Raw genomic sequence first — 16,527 nt, 5'->3', positions numbered from 1 at the left:
CCAATAATAATATAATTGTGGTTTTGGAAAGTACATATTTCATATTTTATATACTCCTACTATTTCAGAGAATTTGGCCTATTACAGAGTTATTTCATCATTCTATTTAAAAATACGTAAGTATGTTATTTAGATTGATGATTTTAAGTAGCAAATTTCTTAGTTTATATGTTACCAAAATATTTAAAAGAACTTGAATGTCACTATTTGCAAATTTAACTTATTAGAATTAAAAGAATCATTCAAAAATGTAGAGAGGTTTCGTTCATTATGCTTAACAATAGAAACACATAAAAGGGGATTTAAAATATTAAATCTATAATTGTAGCTTAAAATGCCTTCAGATATTCAACTTGCTTTGTGTAGGAGGCTATTATCCAAAAACTATAAAAATTACATATGAAATTTGGCTAATTAAGAAATATAATTAAATCTGTACGCTGAATATACAAGTTTTGGCATTTGTAACTTTAATAAATAGAATAGTGCTTTTATGCTTAAAAAAAAAAACTGAAAATGTCACATTGACAGAATCCAGAAGGATATTGGTCCTGAATACTTTAAATTATTAATCTTTTAAAATTATTATTATTACTATATTTCTTTCTTCCACTGCCTTCATTAAAAAAAAAAAAATACTTGATCCAGTTTTCATTGCCAGCTTGACAGAGAGGAGGCTGGGAGGGAAGGTCCATGGCAGAGCAAAAATCAGAAGTAGCTTAGTAATCTCCCAGGCCTTTGATTCCAAAGACCTAATCCCAAAGGTGGGAGATGATTAGGGCATAGACAACGTATCTAGGCCAGAATCACAAAAACAAAATGATTTCCCTGACACAAGAAAAAGTTTCCATGATTGTAGAGAATAGGTTGAATCCTGAGATCAGAGAGGTCTGAGGTCTGAATACAGAGGAGACTTCCTAGGGAAAGCCACGAGGGGAGCAGAAAGACTTCAGTAATGAAATGCCTACCTTTGTGAAAATCTAGGCAGCCTTGCAAAACTTCCTAAACCCCACCCTGACAGAGAGCCCCTAGATTTGAAGAGTTATGTAGAGGAAAATAACTGATTCTCAACAGTAACCTGGATTTCAAAACAGATGACTCAATAAGCAGACGCTCTCATCCCCACTTCAAACTTCAGCATTGCATAAGATTCTGGAACTATGGCAAAAAATAAAATAAAAAAATTCAAATAGTTGAGGGTAAATAGTAATGCCTAGGGCTAAAGTTGTCCATCAACCTAATGAGATGGGAGGCTTAATATAGAAATGGAGTTAGACAAAGAAAAGGGGGGAAAAAGAATAGGGGTGGTGAGTAGCAAGGGGAAGGAGACTAAGAAAAAACAAGGGACTTTCACATCTGCAAAATATAATATATCTAGTTATTCTAAAATACCACTTCCGTGCAACATATCGTTAAAATTCTGAATAAACTACTGTAAATGTTTTATAAATATGTACTGGACTTACATGAGAGCAAAGGAAATCCCCAGCTCCATTTTCCCCAAAAAAGGGAGAACTGAGCTGCAATTACAGTGGTCAGCAGTTCTTAGAGTTGTAGATACCCTTGGTTTAATGGCCAAATGAGGAACAAGCCATAGGTCTTGGCTTGCATGAATTGGAGAAATGGGATTAGATTCTTGCATAAAGTGAGGACCATTGAAAGGGTGATTACAACTTAAATAAGAAGATAGGCTAGAAAAAAATATGTCTAATAGTAAAAGGAGACACAAAAGATAATTTATCTGTCAAAGACTCAGCTGAGCTCCATGTGAAAAAGGGGGAAAAATAATGAAAATAGTTTCCCTCAGACATCAAAACCGTAGTCCTAAACTCACATGGACTTGGAGGTTGTTGTTTTTGTTGTTGTTGTTGTTTTATTCCTCACCTGACGATATTTTTCCATTGATTTTTAGAGAGAGGGAAAGACAGAGAGAAATATCCATGTGAGAGAAACACATCGATTGGTTGCCTCCTGCAGGAGCCGCAAACAAGGCCCTGGGCCTGGGAGGAGCCTGCAAACAAGATAGGTAAGTGCCCTTGATTGGAATGGAACCTGGGACCCTTCGGTCCGCTGGCCAATGCTCTATCCACTTAGCCAAAACTGGCTAGGGTTGGACTTGGAGTTTGAACAGACATTACATAGTTCAGGAAGCCCCAGGCTAATAATCTGAAGCTGTTATAGGTTTGCACCAATCCAGGATATCTAGCAGAATCAAATGCAAACCTTCTCTAGAGCAGAGGTGGGCAAACTATGGCTAGCAGGCCAAATCTGTTCTTATACCACCTGTGAGCTCAGAATATTTAAAAACAAGTAAATGAATATTTCATGACACATAAAAATTGTATGACATTCAAATTTCAGTATCGATAAGTAAAGTTTTGTAGGGGAAAGGTTAACTTATTTGTTTGCGTGTTGCCTATGGCTGCTTTCATGCTGCAACAGACAGATTAGTGTTGACTAGCTGTGACTGACACTGCAGACGGCACTCTCATGGCTTTTCACTGCTGCTCAGCACGCTACAAACCACAGTGATGAAGTCATGGATTGGCAGCGTTGTGAGTGCCACACATATCAGCATACCACCACATTTCACTTTATTATTCTTTACTATTGCATACCCTTCATGCAAAAACAAATAAAAAAGAAAATGAGGAGTAGACTCTGAGTTTCACACTTTCAAAGCACAATGAAAATGTGGATTATTTTGTTTTCTAATTAAACTGCAAACCATTATGCTATTGCTGTAAGAATACACTATAGGTCAGTATTACCAGAAGAAATAATTGTCACACTATTGCCAATGTACAATATTCCCAAAACAGTCAGAAAATTTAGAATATGTAATAGAAAATCTCATTAGAGCAGAATTTTTCCACAAAAAAATTAAAATGAAACTGCAATTAAAGAACTTTCTAAGTAGCTCATTTGTTAGTCAAGCAAGAAAAATTATTTACCAATTATGAGTTAATTAAACTATATTTAATTATAGCAGCCAAGACACAGTGTCCAGAAAATATAAACTTGTTTGGATGATTAGACTTTCTGTTGCTCAAAGAGTTGAGGACATTAGGAGCATCCTCAAAAATCAAAATCATCAATAATCAACTTAAAATGATTTTGAATGGCTTTCCTTGGCTCTTGATGAGTCAACAGATGTTACTAAAACTGTTCAGTTGTAATTATTTGAGGATCAATGCTGAGTTTGGAATGACTGAAACATTAGCCTCTATGAATAAACTGAGTAAAACTCAGTCAAGAACATTTTCAACCTTGGCCCATGTGGCTCAGTTGGTTGGGCATGGTCCCATGCACTGAAAGGTTGCTGGTTCAATTCCCTGTCAGAGCACATGCCTAGGTTGTGACTTAATCCCCAGTAGGGGGTGTGCAGGAGGCAGCTGATTGATGTTTTGCTCTCATATCTCTCTCTCTCTCTCTCTCTCTCTCTCTCTCTCTCTCTGTCTCTCTCTCTCTCTCTCTCCTTCTCCCTTCCTTTCTCTCTAAAAAACAATGAACTATTATTTTTTTTAAAGAATATTTTCAAAGAACATGAGAAAGCATGAATTCAGTACAACCTGAGGTGAAATCTAAGATATGTTACAACTGATGATGGCAAAAATATGTGTATAGCAGAAAAAGAAAACCTTACTTGAATAAATTTGCCGATATTGTGAAGATGTGTTTAAAGCCAAAGTTATTTAATGTATTTTTACATTAGTTATGGAAAGTATTGGAATTTGTCATGTATTATTAAGCCTGTGGCATCAATGGTGAACTTCATTTGCTTTCATGGACTTAACCATTTTCAGTTTCATGGGTTTCCCCAACTCCCCAGAAATAGAAGCTGGATATCCTGACTTGCTGTACCATATGCTAGTGAAATAATTTAGAAGCCATATAGTTTTATTTTGTGTGTATTTTAAGCTCAGATCTGAGAATGAAATTTCCCTTAATGAGAAGAACCTGTCCTCAATCACTATCGTTGAACACTGTATGACTTTGGGAATTAGCTTTTGCTGCCCTCTGCATTAGTGAATTTCTTTGTGTTGCATGTGACAGAAACCCAATTTGAACTAGTTGACCAAAAGGGGAAATTAGTCAAATGCTCACAGATGGATGAAAAGGGCAAGGATGTGGTTGCACCTCAGAGCAAATGTGACTAGAATACCACCAGCTCTCTTTTCTCCCATTTCTCCTACTCTCTGAGAGTCAGGTTTCTATATTCTATTTCTGACTAGTTTCTTCCACATGCTGGAGTGGCCCACCAGTGTAGTAGAAACCCATAACTTTATCTCCAGAGAGCCATTATTAGTGGAATTTTGTGGTCCCAAGTATAAAAATCCTGGGAAAGTGCACTCAACAAGGCAAACAGAATCTGATGTTCACCCCATACCAATCATCATGGCAACAAAGGCAGGCTGCATGGGGAGTTGCAGCCACCACTGGAACCACCTGCATAGGGGAGGGGAAAGATCTTTCCCTGAAAAGAAAGATTTGCTTTGGACAGATAAAACAGTTGATATTCATAGCAACCTTCTAAGATGTTTCACTAAACCAATAATCCTTAACATATGGGCCACAGACTTCTAGGGGTCTCCAAGATGCTTTCAGGTCTGCAAAGTAAAAGGTATTTCCATAATTGTAATAAGACTAGAGGCCCAGTGCATAAAATTTGTGCACTCAGGATGAGGGTGGAGGGTGTCCCTCAGCCCGGCCTGTGTCCTCTCACAGTCCGGGAGCCCTCGGGGGATGTCCTACTGATGGCTTAGGGGGGTGTCCAGGGAGCAGGCCTAAGCCGGCAGTCAGACATCCTTAGCACTGCTGCAGAGGTGGGAGAGGCTCCCATCACCACCACCACTGCACTCACCAGCCATGAGCCCAGCTCAGGGCTTCTGGCTGAGCAGTGCTCCCCCTGTGGGAGCTCACTGACTACCAGGGGGCAGCTCCTGCATTGAGTGTCTGCCCCCTAGTGATCAGTGTGCATCATAGCAACCAGTTGTTCTGCCATTTGGTCGATTTGCATATTACCCTTTTATTATATAGGATGCTATTTACTTGATTGATTGATTGATTGATTTATAGTGACATGTTGACTTTTGCATTGATGGTGCAAAAGCAGTTGTGGGTAAAACTTCTGGTAGCTTAACATAAATGAAGCCAATGGCACCAAATTGTACTAGTAGTCATTACATACTTCACATACTGTGAATGTTCAATTTAAAGTGGGAGAGAAAGCAAGTTTCACTTAAGAAGGTCTTATTAAATCTTGATCTTGAATATACATTTTTCATATCTTTGTAAATAAATGGAATGTATGCATAAAGCCTGTTGGCTGCATACCAAAATGAGATGACCATCTCAAAGAAATGCACTTTGTGATGACTTCAGTTGCAATCTGAATTAATCACTTTTTTTCCATGGAACACTGTTTTTACCTGAAAAATGACTAGGAGACATACTGTGGTTATTTAGGCTTGGATATTTGTATGACATTTTCTCCATGAAGTTAGCCTGTCGCTTCAAGTACTGGTAAAACAATGAATAGTTTTGGTGCCAATGATAACATTCAAGCTTTTAAGTGAAAATCAGAAATTTAACAAACTTATATTCTCTTCCATTAATTTTACAGTTTCCCAATATTTGAAGACTTTTCTGATTAGTTAATGTAATTTTTTGATGTTGTATAATGAAATGTGTTAACATTTGGAAAATCTGCATAACACAGATCTTCCAAATGTTTCTATATGACCAATACTTTCCATATGACCAATGCATGAAGTTACAAAATCATACATGCGTAAAAGATACATTCAAAGTTCAAGATATACCAAAGGGTTTTAATGTAAAAAAAATACAAAAATTTCATGCGGATGCTTTCACATTCCACATTGCTACTAACTTTTAAGAAACTACTACTTGTTGAGTTTTGGTGCAATATAACAGAAGAAAAACTACAATTATCTTAGAGGGCCTTTAAAATGCCCCTTCCACATAAACAAATGGTTTCTTAATAAATTTTAGGAGTGTAAAGGTGTCCTAAGACCAAAATATTTGAGAAGTGCTGCTCTGAACTATGCCTACAGAGACCTCAAGAGATAAGTGATATTTTCAATGTCTCTGGGTAGTAAGGAGTCTCTAATACCCCAATGACAAGAGGAAGATTTTATTATTCATAATCATTTTTCATCATTCTCATAACTGTTCCGACCAAATTATAACAGTAAGCATTTATTGAGTCTTTGCTCTGTCTAGGGTTTGTTCTAAATGTTTTCCATCATTTATTTCTTACAATAACCCTTTTAAGCAAAGTATTATAATCATCATCTCCAATTAATAGAAGGGGAAACTGAGACTTAGGGAGGTTAATGAAGGTTAGAAGCCATGCAATCAGCAAGTGTTAGGCTTCCAACCATGCCACTGTCAGTGAATAAAGTCCACCAGCACCGCTCCGTACTTTTACAGAACATATCCATGCGGCAAAGCAACAGACTGGGCCAATGCTCTGTAGCTACCAACAACATCTGGTTATTGAGTATTCAAAATGTGCCGAGTCTGAATTGAGATATCATGTAAGTATAAAATATACACTGGATGTCAAAGACTTAGAATGAGACAAAGAGTGTAAAATACCTCATTAATATATTTGTTTTCATTATATGTGGAATGATGGATATGTTAGATATACTAGGTTAAATAAAACATTGTTAAATATGTTTTGAGTAATTAATTTAATTAAATTCATCTGTTCTTTCTCCTTTTTAAAAATAAGACTTCTAGAAATGTTTAAGTTATATATGTGACGTGTTGGTTCTCTGGACAACGCAGGTGTACAGTATCAACCCAATCAGATTCTAGACTTGTTTAAATGAGAGGTTTCATTATGTGCATTACCTCCCAGAAGCCTGTTTCTTCCTTCCTGAAATAGTACTAGGGCTTTTTCCTTAATTAAAATAAAAATTAGTGACCTGCGGTTAAGTGTCCTCAAAGAGCTCATGCAGCTCCAAACAACTTATTTAAATAAGGAAAACAATCATATTTCATTATGCCCTATTAAAACTGCCTTTGTTTGAGCAAATATTTCTTGGCAAAGTTCCAAATTTACCTTTTTTTCACATATTGCATAACTGTTTTAAATATAATTTGCCATTAATATTTTTGAAAAGAGGGAATCAGAGTTAAGAAGAGAAAAGCAAAGTGATGTGAGGAAGTGTAGCAGAACCCATGGAGACATGTTTGCAACTCTGCTTGGGAAGAGGAATGAAACCAAGGTGAAATAAACCAGGGTCTACTCTGCTGCTTTCCTGCCTTTGGGCAGAGGCGGGTGGGAGTGGGGGAGGCACTGTCAGAGACAGTTTAGAGCTCTCCCCTGCAGCTCAATTGTAGGAGGAGTGGAATTCCTGAGGACAGAGCCCAAGTTACAGAAGAACTGTGCATAAAGTAGCTGCCGCAGGCATAAGTGCTTTCTTCTTGTAATATAGATAAAAAATTTTTTAAATGTACCCCAAAGTTTCTCCTCTAATAACAGCTAACATTTATTGGCAGTTAGACCATGCCAAGTTTTTCACATGTGTAATCCATTTAATCTTCCCAATAAGGCCAGGACAAAATGGAGGCATAGAGATATCAAGTTAGACGGCAGAGTCACTTGGTTAGATGGCAGAGGGCAGATTAGAATCCAGCCTTTGGGGGCCATGGGCTAGACCTCAGAACCCAACCTCTAACCACTGCACTACTGCCTCACCCAGCTCTCTCAACCACGGTATTCTGTCTCTCTCTTAGGCCACAATGAAAGCCAGAGTCCAAGGCTAATGCCTCTATATTATCTAACATATATAACATTATCTAAATTATAATAAATTCAGGATGTCAAAAATTAAGTCAACAAGGGTGTCGAAATTTTTGAAGGTGTTGAAAGTCTACAACACTAGAAATTCATTTTAACAGTAATAAAAAAAAGTGTAAGTCAGTAAAGGGCAGATGCATTTTAGATTTTTATCCCAGTGGCACATTATAAAAGAACCAAGAGGAATCTGTAAAGACACCTGCTTTTGCTGTAAGGATTGACTAATGGGTTGCATGCAAATTCCATCCCTGACCCCATGGAGGAGTGCAAGTCACCCTGCAAGATCTCATAGTATCTTTGGGTTTCCTTCAGACTTCAACTCTCATTAAGTATCTCTCAGGTGTTTTTTTTTTTTGTGTGTGTATTGATTTTGTAGGTTGTTTTCTGTGTTGTTTTTTTTAAATAAAATTGGGATAACTTTCTAGAGTGCAAAGTTTAAACAGATTACATAAAATGCTTGGAATAATTCCTAACACATAGCAAAAACTCAATAAATGTTTGTGGGTATTATTATTTATATCATACAACATAAATGATTGCATCTATTTTTGAGATCGCTCATTCAATCTTTGACTCCCCATTACTAGAACATAAGTTTCCTAATGGCAGAGACAATTAACCATCGTGGCACACTCACAGCTGTCCACGGCTATCAGCTCTCCTTCCCATCTGAGCACACAAGGAGATTGTGCTTCCTTGGTTTCCTGAAGTTGAGCATGGCCACTGACTTGCATTAGCCAATGAAATATGAGTAGAAACTTCCGGGTGGAAGATTTAAATGTTGCACTGACTCTCCACTTCTCTTTTTCCCTGTCTTGGTGAGTGTGGAAGCAGGTTTTGATCTAAAGGTACAACCCTGATTCCTGACGTAGAGAACAGCTACTCTGAGGAGAAGACATTGATGAGCTAGAAATAAACCATTATTGCTTAAGCCTCTGAGACTTTAGGGTGTTTTATTATAGCAGGATAACCAAGCCTACCCTGACTATTACAACCTATTACATTCCCACAGCCTAGCATAGAATCTGGTACCTAGTAGGTGATCAAATGTGTTTTCATTAAATTGATATATTAAAAGATTTAATTATTAATAAAAATAAATTATTTTAGTTCTGGCAAGTGTTGTTAAATGGTTAGAGCATTGGCCCAAGCACCAAAGGGTCATGGGTTTGATTCCCGGTCAAGGGCTCGTACCTGGGTTGCAGGTTTGATCCTGTCCCCAGTTGGGCACATTTGGGAGGCAACCAATGGATGTCGCATCCATGTTTCTCTCTGTCTCTCTGTCTCTCCCTCTCTCCTTCTCTCTCTCCCTGCCCCTTCCTCCCTCCCTTCCACTCTCTCTAAAAATCAATGGAAAAAAATATTCTCAGGTGAGGATTAACAAAAAATAAAATAAAAAGTAAATGATTTTGTTAAGCAATTATTTCAACTCTATTTTTGCATACAATGACAAACCTTGGACATTTTAACTGATTAGTATGTGGGCATCACCATCCTTTGGGTACCAAATAATCATCTTACACATCAAAGTCAGATTCACACATGCTTTGTACTCCATAGGGACTTCATTAAAATTTTGTTGAACTTCAACTGAATCATTTTTTTCTGTGGTTTTGAAAAACCTTTATTTCTGTCATCGAGTCACTTACTACATGGCCCTAGTTAAAGGCACCAGTTCCTTATAGAACAGCCCTGCAAAAATCCATCTGTGTGTGGTCCCTGGCTCCATGACAACCACAGCCCAGATGCAGAAATTCTTCATAATCACGTAGATTACATCAGGAGCCAGAAAGACCTCCGGTCAAAAGCATTCAGAGAACGTATTTAACAAATTGAATTTGCAGTTTCTCTGGCCAGGAAGGAGGGAAGGGAGATGGGCACTGTTTGTGCTAATCTATTTCACTTCTCATTCCAAAAGGAATCAATAAATTTACCAAAGCAAAAGAAAACTCTGAGCCCAGTTTTTCCTCCTGGTTGTAGAAGCATGCCAAGTTCTACAGGTGGTTGTCAGGTAGAGAAACTGACCTTGTCACAGATAAAGTAATGAGGCCCAAAAAGGGGGAAAGGTAAAACCGGAGGCTCTGGTATGTGAGGATGAAGTCACAGAAAAACAAAGCCATTCTCCAGCGCTGCTAATGGCCCTGAACAAATCAATTCTTTTGGAAGGCTCATTAATTCCTGCAGCTTCCTAGCTCCAGTGACTAGGCGACCACCAGACTCATAGTCACATAGATATCAGGTGATGATCCGCCATCTGGTCTGATAGAGGTGTGAGAAATAAGTAAGTCTAAGATAGTGGAGGATTAAGTAAAAGGTCAGCTTTGATCAGTGTTTACACACGAAACTTGGGGGGCTTTGAAGGAGTAGAGTACAGGGGGATAACCCAGCGTGTTTGCCAGGCATCTTATCTGTACCATTAGCTAGTTGTGAGACCTTGGACAAGTACTTAAACCTCTCTGGGTTTCCATTTCCTCCCCCCGAAAATGAAGCTATAACAGTGCCCACCTCAAAGTACGGCTGTGAGAACGGGACTTGGGGAAAACCTGTGCAGCACCATTGTCCAGGATGCAGCAGATACTTGGGAAATGTCAGCCTTTGCTAATACCGCTGTGCCATTATGAGTCCAGCCCCTACCAGCTGTGCAACATTGAGCACATTACTTCTCTGTGCCTTGGTTTTCTCATATGTAAAATGGGATAATAATTATTATTGTGTCATAGGGTCGTTAGAAGGAGTCATGGTACAACACCTAGTCTCATGTCTTGCTCAGTGATGCCATGATCAATGTTACCTGACCTTTTTACTATTTCGTCCAGTAAGAAGCTAAATAAAGCTGCAGACATCCTGGCTCAGGTACCAGGAAGTGCAGTGGTGTTGAATGTGTGGGAGGGTTTAACACACAGGCAGGAACGTTTGAAGAAAGGATGGAAAGAAATGTGTGTGCTTTTATAATGGTGAGTTTGGCTCTTGGAGGTGAGGCCTAAAATGGCATGTGATCACCTGTTTAAAGACTGTAAGCTCTTGTAAAAACAAAACAACAACAACAAAAACCTGAGAGAAATTCCTGAGGGCAGAGCTCTGCTCACACTTCTTTGCATCCCTAGTCCCCAACACAGAGCTAGACACTAAAACATACGAAGAACCCGGCCAAAACGCGGGTCCCCAGCCCTGACTGTCCAGCAGAGGCCGCCCTGGGCCGGACTCCCGGGACGAAGCGCTGGGAGAGGGAAGGCCAGGGGGTGGCCTTGTGGTCGCCGCCGGCCCGGGTGGGAGGGGTTTGGCTCGGCTGGCGCGGCGGCGGCGGAGGCGGCCCCAGGCTCCTGCGGCTGGGATGGAGCAGAAGCTCGCCGGGCGCCGGAGGACACGCAGCTGACGGAGCGGAGCCGCGCCGCGTTCGCCTGGCTTCCCCGCCGCCGCCGGTACCGCCCGGGCCTCTGGCTGCCGCCGCCAGCCCGCCGGGCAGAGGAGGAGCCTCGGGCGCCTCGTGCGCTCGCTCAGTCCCGACAAACTCTCCCATTGCCCGCGCCGGACTCCGGCACCCAGCACCAGGATACCATGATCTGCAAGACTCTCTTCGCTCTCTGCATCTTCACCGCAGGTGCTTTGGGCTGTGGGGCGCCGCGTTCCCGGGGGGCCGGGCGGCTGGCGCCAGGGTAGGGGGCTGGAGCAGGGAGACTGAGAAATCAGTCCCCGCGCGCGGGTGGCCCCGAGTAGTGGGAGCCTCGGGGGTTGTGCGAAGGGCTGTGCGCCCTGGGGCTTGGGGTGAGGCGCGCCTTGGGAGATCCTGAACCGAGCCGGACCGAGCGGAGGGCTGGGTCCCTCCGGCCACAGCCCGCGTCCGCACAAACTCCGGCTGAGTTTGCAGAACAGGTGGCTGCGCGACGCGTTCGAGTCGCGGGTGGGCAACACGGGCAGCTCCTCGCGGCTTCTGGTCCGCAAGCACAGCCTGCCGGCGTCGGGCGCCACACTTCTCGGTGCGAGTGGACCCTGGGAGGGATGCACAACGGAAGAAGCCGGGGGCTGGGGAGCGGGAATCGGGGGGAAAGTGGAAGTCCACCGGGAAGGTTTTAAGCGGTGGCTGCGCGCCCCGCCAGGCTGGTTTGCGTGCGCGGAGAGTTGGCGGTTTCTGGTCCTCCCTGCCCCGGGATGACGATGCGGCATTCCAGTCCCGCGGAAGCTGCCCCGACCGGGTTCAGGCTCGTGCTCACCAGAGGGGTTTGCAGTTTTACCCAGTGGCCTGGGACCTCTAAAGCTGCGTGGCGTGGCAGAAACTGTTAACTTCGCTAAAGCTAGCATCCCCCCGTTTCACCCACTCTCCCCGACATACAGGACAGAAACGCACTGCCGAGGGAGGCTTCCCCGCCAGCGCCTCTCAGGTCTGGAGAGAACCCATCTCAGGAGGCTGGAGAGGGAGGAGCGGGACTGAGCTGGACTTGGCGGGGGGCCTGGGAGAGGTGCAAAGTCTGGAGTTGGGATAGCCGGTTTTTGCAGAAAATGCAGTCCAACGGGGGACACCTGAGTCTGGGCAAGGCCACGGCACGGGTGGAAACAGTAGTGTGAGTGCGCGGACACTGGCATGTGTAGATAAGAATGTTGCAAAGTCACAGACAACCGCCAGTTTGACTCCTGCTGGTAGTCCATGTATAGTTTTCTTCCAGAATTGCTTGGGTTGCTGTCATTGTGGACACAAGTCCCTTGAAAAGAAGCTAGGGTTTCCTGGCAGCTCTCAAAGGATAATGCGGTTTTGAGGAAAAGTTTCCCCGACATGAGGCTGTAGCGTGCGTTTTCCCTCTACTTGCTGTGCGCCTGAGAAAAAAAAAACCCTTTTCCCTCTGGCATCTGGACAGTTTGGAGACGCGTCCGCAGGCGGACCCGGAACAGTCTCGGCGACTGTGGCTGCGCAGCCCTGGGCCGGGCTGGGAGCGCCCGGAACCGGCAGGTGTAACGGGGCATGCAGCCCCAAGACTGCCCTTGTGGCCATATCCGGGGTCCTCTGAGCAAGAGATGTTTACGAAGTGACATGAAGGGTGCCTTTGCTTTCTCCTCACTAGAAATCCTTTCATGAGGCTCGAGGGAGACTCAGAGAACCTTGAGTGAGACTGTAGGTAGAGCTAGTAGGTAGGTTTGTCTGCTAATTTTATTTCATGACTTGTCTATATATATATTTAACAGCACTGGCAGTTGGCAAAACCGGAATGAATCCTACTAGGCAGTGTATTGTGACATGTTCCCCTCCTAAGGAGCTCAAGATTTATTTATTTTTCTTAGCCTGTTTTAGAGTTCCAACCCCGCTATGCCAGGGACAGGAATAATACCTTGTTCACTGCCAGAATGAGGAGGGCAGGGGTAGAGGGGGGCTCAGGGATCAGGGAGCCGCCTCATCTCCATGCCTGCACACTTGTGTGGGGGTCAGAGCCAAGCAGATTACAGGCGCCCAGTTCTGAGGCTCTCCTGGCCCGGAAGACAAAGTTATGCTTCTGTGTGTGTCTCCCCAAGAGAGTGATGAAGCTTCCTCCTCTCCGGCGAGTTTGTACCTCTGAAGGAACCTCCTTAGGAGTCAGTGTGGTGCTAGAGCTACTTGACATAAATACCTCTTGAGGTTCTTTGCATCCCAGAGTAAAGTGCTTACAGAAACTAAAAAGGCACTTTTTAAAGAATAAAGAGATGTGCTGGTGAAGGACAGCGGGTTGAGGTTGAGGGCTCTTGAAAGGGAAGTGGCATGCCTGTTTCAGCTCCCAGTTGTTTCACCAGGCAGTTGCTTCTTTTCTGTTTTCTTCTCCCACCCTACTTCCCCCCCTGCAGCTTTAGAGGCTTCAGGACAATTTCTGTAAAACTCTTAAGATGATTCTATCGTGAGCCAGGAATGGGGTTTGGCAGAGGACTTTTTTTTTTAGCTTAATAAATCAATATATACATGGCATTTCCTCCACCCTGCATAATGGACACTTGCTAATATGTGTGCATTGGCAACCCAACAAAGTAGATCTCCATATTTACTCACTTGTATTTTTAAAAGAAGGAAGAGAGAAACCATGGACGGTCTTCACTTCTCTCAAAGTTAATGGTGGTAGAAAACTAGCTATCATGCAGGCCATTCCCCAACACCTCCGATGCCAGGACAAGGCATACAGGAGTCCTACCTCCAAACTAAAGCACAAGCCAGAACCTTCGAGGTTTGGCAGCAGAACCTGGAGTGAGGGAGGAGAGCTGGCCACAGAAGCTTCCATCTCCATCCCCCCTCCTCTCCCCTCTGGATTCTCTTCCTTCATTATCACCACCATCATTGCCACCCTACTGTGTTCTATGTCCCAATTTATTTTTAAACACTTCCTCACTGAGACAACTGAGATATTCTGGGACTTTCAAAAGGCCTTTTCCCAACATGCAAGAAGGACAAAGGGGAAAGAAGCATAAGAGAGACACAAACCCCGGGATCCACTTTCCTGCCCGGGGCCTGCCCTCTCTGCCCCTTGTCTCCCGGGCAGGGAGAGGACTGCATTCTGGCTCACCACACGGGCCCACTTACTGGCTCCTTGGTGATCAAGACCAGGAGCTAGATTCCAGTCTGCCACCCAGCTAAAGATCCTCTTTGTGTTCTGGGCCTATCATAGCTCTCCTCCAAGTGACTGACAGCTAGAGTGTCCTCGTCCCTTAAGGAAGACCCCACCCTACACATTTGTGGCTCTGTTCTTACCACATATGTCAGGACCTTTTCATAAGCATATGGAAGCCTTATCATAAATCTTATCACAAACATGTTAAAAGTAAACAAAAATACGTACACACATTTATAGGAACCGCAAGGTGTTGGCTGTGGTTGGGTGGGAGTGAGGGTGAAGGGTTGCTTGTGTCCCTTTAGTATGATGACCTCCTGCTCCCCTGAAGTCTGGGTCACAGTTCAAGAAGTGACACCTTCACCTGAGAAGGTGGAAGCTCTTCCTTGTTATCTGATACATTTACTGAGGCAGAGTTGCAAAGTGATAAGCACAGAGATCCTGCAGCTAGATTGTCTAGGCACAAAGCTAAGTTTTACTGCTTACTAATTGTGTAATTTAGGGCAAGTAACTTAACCCCTTGAGTTTTCTTATCTACAAAATTGGGGGATTAAACCTCACAAGGTTGTATAAAGTGTCAAATGACTGAAGAGACCTACAGTAGCCAGGACATAGTAAGCACTCAATAAATAGTAGTTATTGTTGTTGGTATTAGTCCTATTAATAAAGTTTATTGTATTTGCACCAATTAGGTCATCCTCTCCAAAAGCAGAGTTTATATGTTTACTCTTGGACAATGTAAATCAAAGATCTCAACTAATATTCCAGCATAGTGCCAGCTGTTCTGGCAAACCCTAATGTGCAAATTAAGAAAAGCTTCAGCTCAGCCTACTAACTGCCTAATTTGAAAAGGTTAATAACATGCCAGCTCAGATTTAGCAAAACAGTCCCAAAAATGCTCAGTAACAAATAGAAGTCTCACCAAGGACTTTATTTTTCCACAGTCTTTTGCAAACTGGTATGTTTCAAAAACCCAGCTCAGCTAAACCTTAAGGTCAGGTTCCCAGAGATGCAGATTTGGGATAATTCAATCAAACAACTTAGGAAAGACAGCTCATGGTATCTGAATGATCCAGAATGGCTCTCTACAGTACCTAAATCATATTGGCCAGATCACTCATTCGATTGGCACATTTGGACCTGATCTAATTATACTTGTGTTTTTATCCTATATAATAAGAGAGGAATATGCTAATTATTCATTATACCCTGAGGCATAACGACTGGATCACAGATCTGCAGGAGGGTGGAGCAGCGAACTACAAGTGGGCCACGGAGAGCTACAGGAGGGGGCAGGGCATCAAGCTATGAGGGGGCGTGGGGGTAGGAGGAGCTACAGGAGGGTGGGGCAGTGGGCAGAGAGCTACAGGAAGGTGGCAGCGACCTACTGCACATGGATTCGTGCGCAGGGCTACTAGTATATAAATAAAAAAATACTAGCCTGGTATTTTCATAGTTTGAGCAGGCCTTTGTAAGCAATCTTTTTTCCTGGGGGTGGGGGGTAGAGGCTATAGCATCCATTGGAGAGAGACATTCATATAGAGAGAGACGTTTAAAAAATATTTTCAAGAGGGATTGGCTGTCTTAATACCCAAATGAAAGGAATCCTGGCATTTATAACAATTTGCTTTCTTTTGGAACTATCTGTCACTGAAATTGGATGTGTTAGTTTAGGAACCAAATATTTGCTTTGCTAATAAGAGATTGAATGAAATGAAAGAGTTGCTTGGAAAAATTGATGTTTTATTTAGAAGACAGAGGCAGTTCTAAAAAGAGGTAGGCTGAGCACATGTGCCTGATGCAATGACTACTTTTTACTTGGAAATGCAGGGCTAATAGGTTATCATCCAGTTAATGTGCAAGCAGGGTGACTATAAACTAAGAATGATTTGTGTATGTAGTTCACGGCATTACTTTTTTTAGTCACTGCTTAAATTATTTAAGTGACAAGGATTGACATAATATCAGATTTTCTAAGCTGTGGATCTTTAAATGTTCATTATCTTTTACAGCAGCATATCTTATTTCTTTTACCTGTTTTAATGCCATTTATAAACCTTGAGACCTTTGCCATTTTATAAGTAATAGAAATCATTAAAACAAAATAGACAATTACATAATTCATTACAATTA

At 42.4% G+C, this 16,527-nt stretch overlaps 1 protein-coding gene across 1 annotated transcript in view; it reads left to right on the top strand.

Moving 5' to 3' along the window:
* Window positions 1–11,149: 11,149 nt before the first annotated feature.
* The window catches only part of PARM1 (prostate androgen-regulated mucin-like protein 1), a 92,345-nt gene continuing 86,967 nt past the window's right edge, over window positions 11,150–16,527 (top strand). Inside the window, exon 1 of the mRNA XM_079773630.1 lies at window positions 11,150–11,438. Within this exon, the coding sequence (XP_079629756.1) occupies window positions 11,396–11,438 (43 nt within the window). The 5' untranslated portion in view covers window positions 11,150–11,395. The remainder of the gene's footprint in view (window positions 11,439–16,527) is intronic.

This window comes from Cnephaeus nilssonii (assembly GCF_951640355.1).
Source record: "Cnephaeus nilssonii genome assembly, chromosome: 1".
In the NCBI taxonomy this organism is placed as follows: domain Eukaryota; kingdom Metazoa; phylum Chordata; class Mammalia; order Chiroptera; family Vespertilionidae; genus Cnephaeus; species Cnephaeus nilssonii.
The sequence above is the reverse complement of the archived record's forward strand: the minus strand, read 5'-3'. Positions and strand labels throughout refer to the sequence as shown.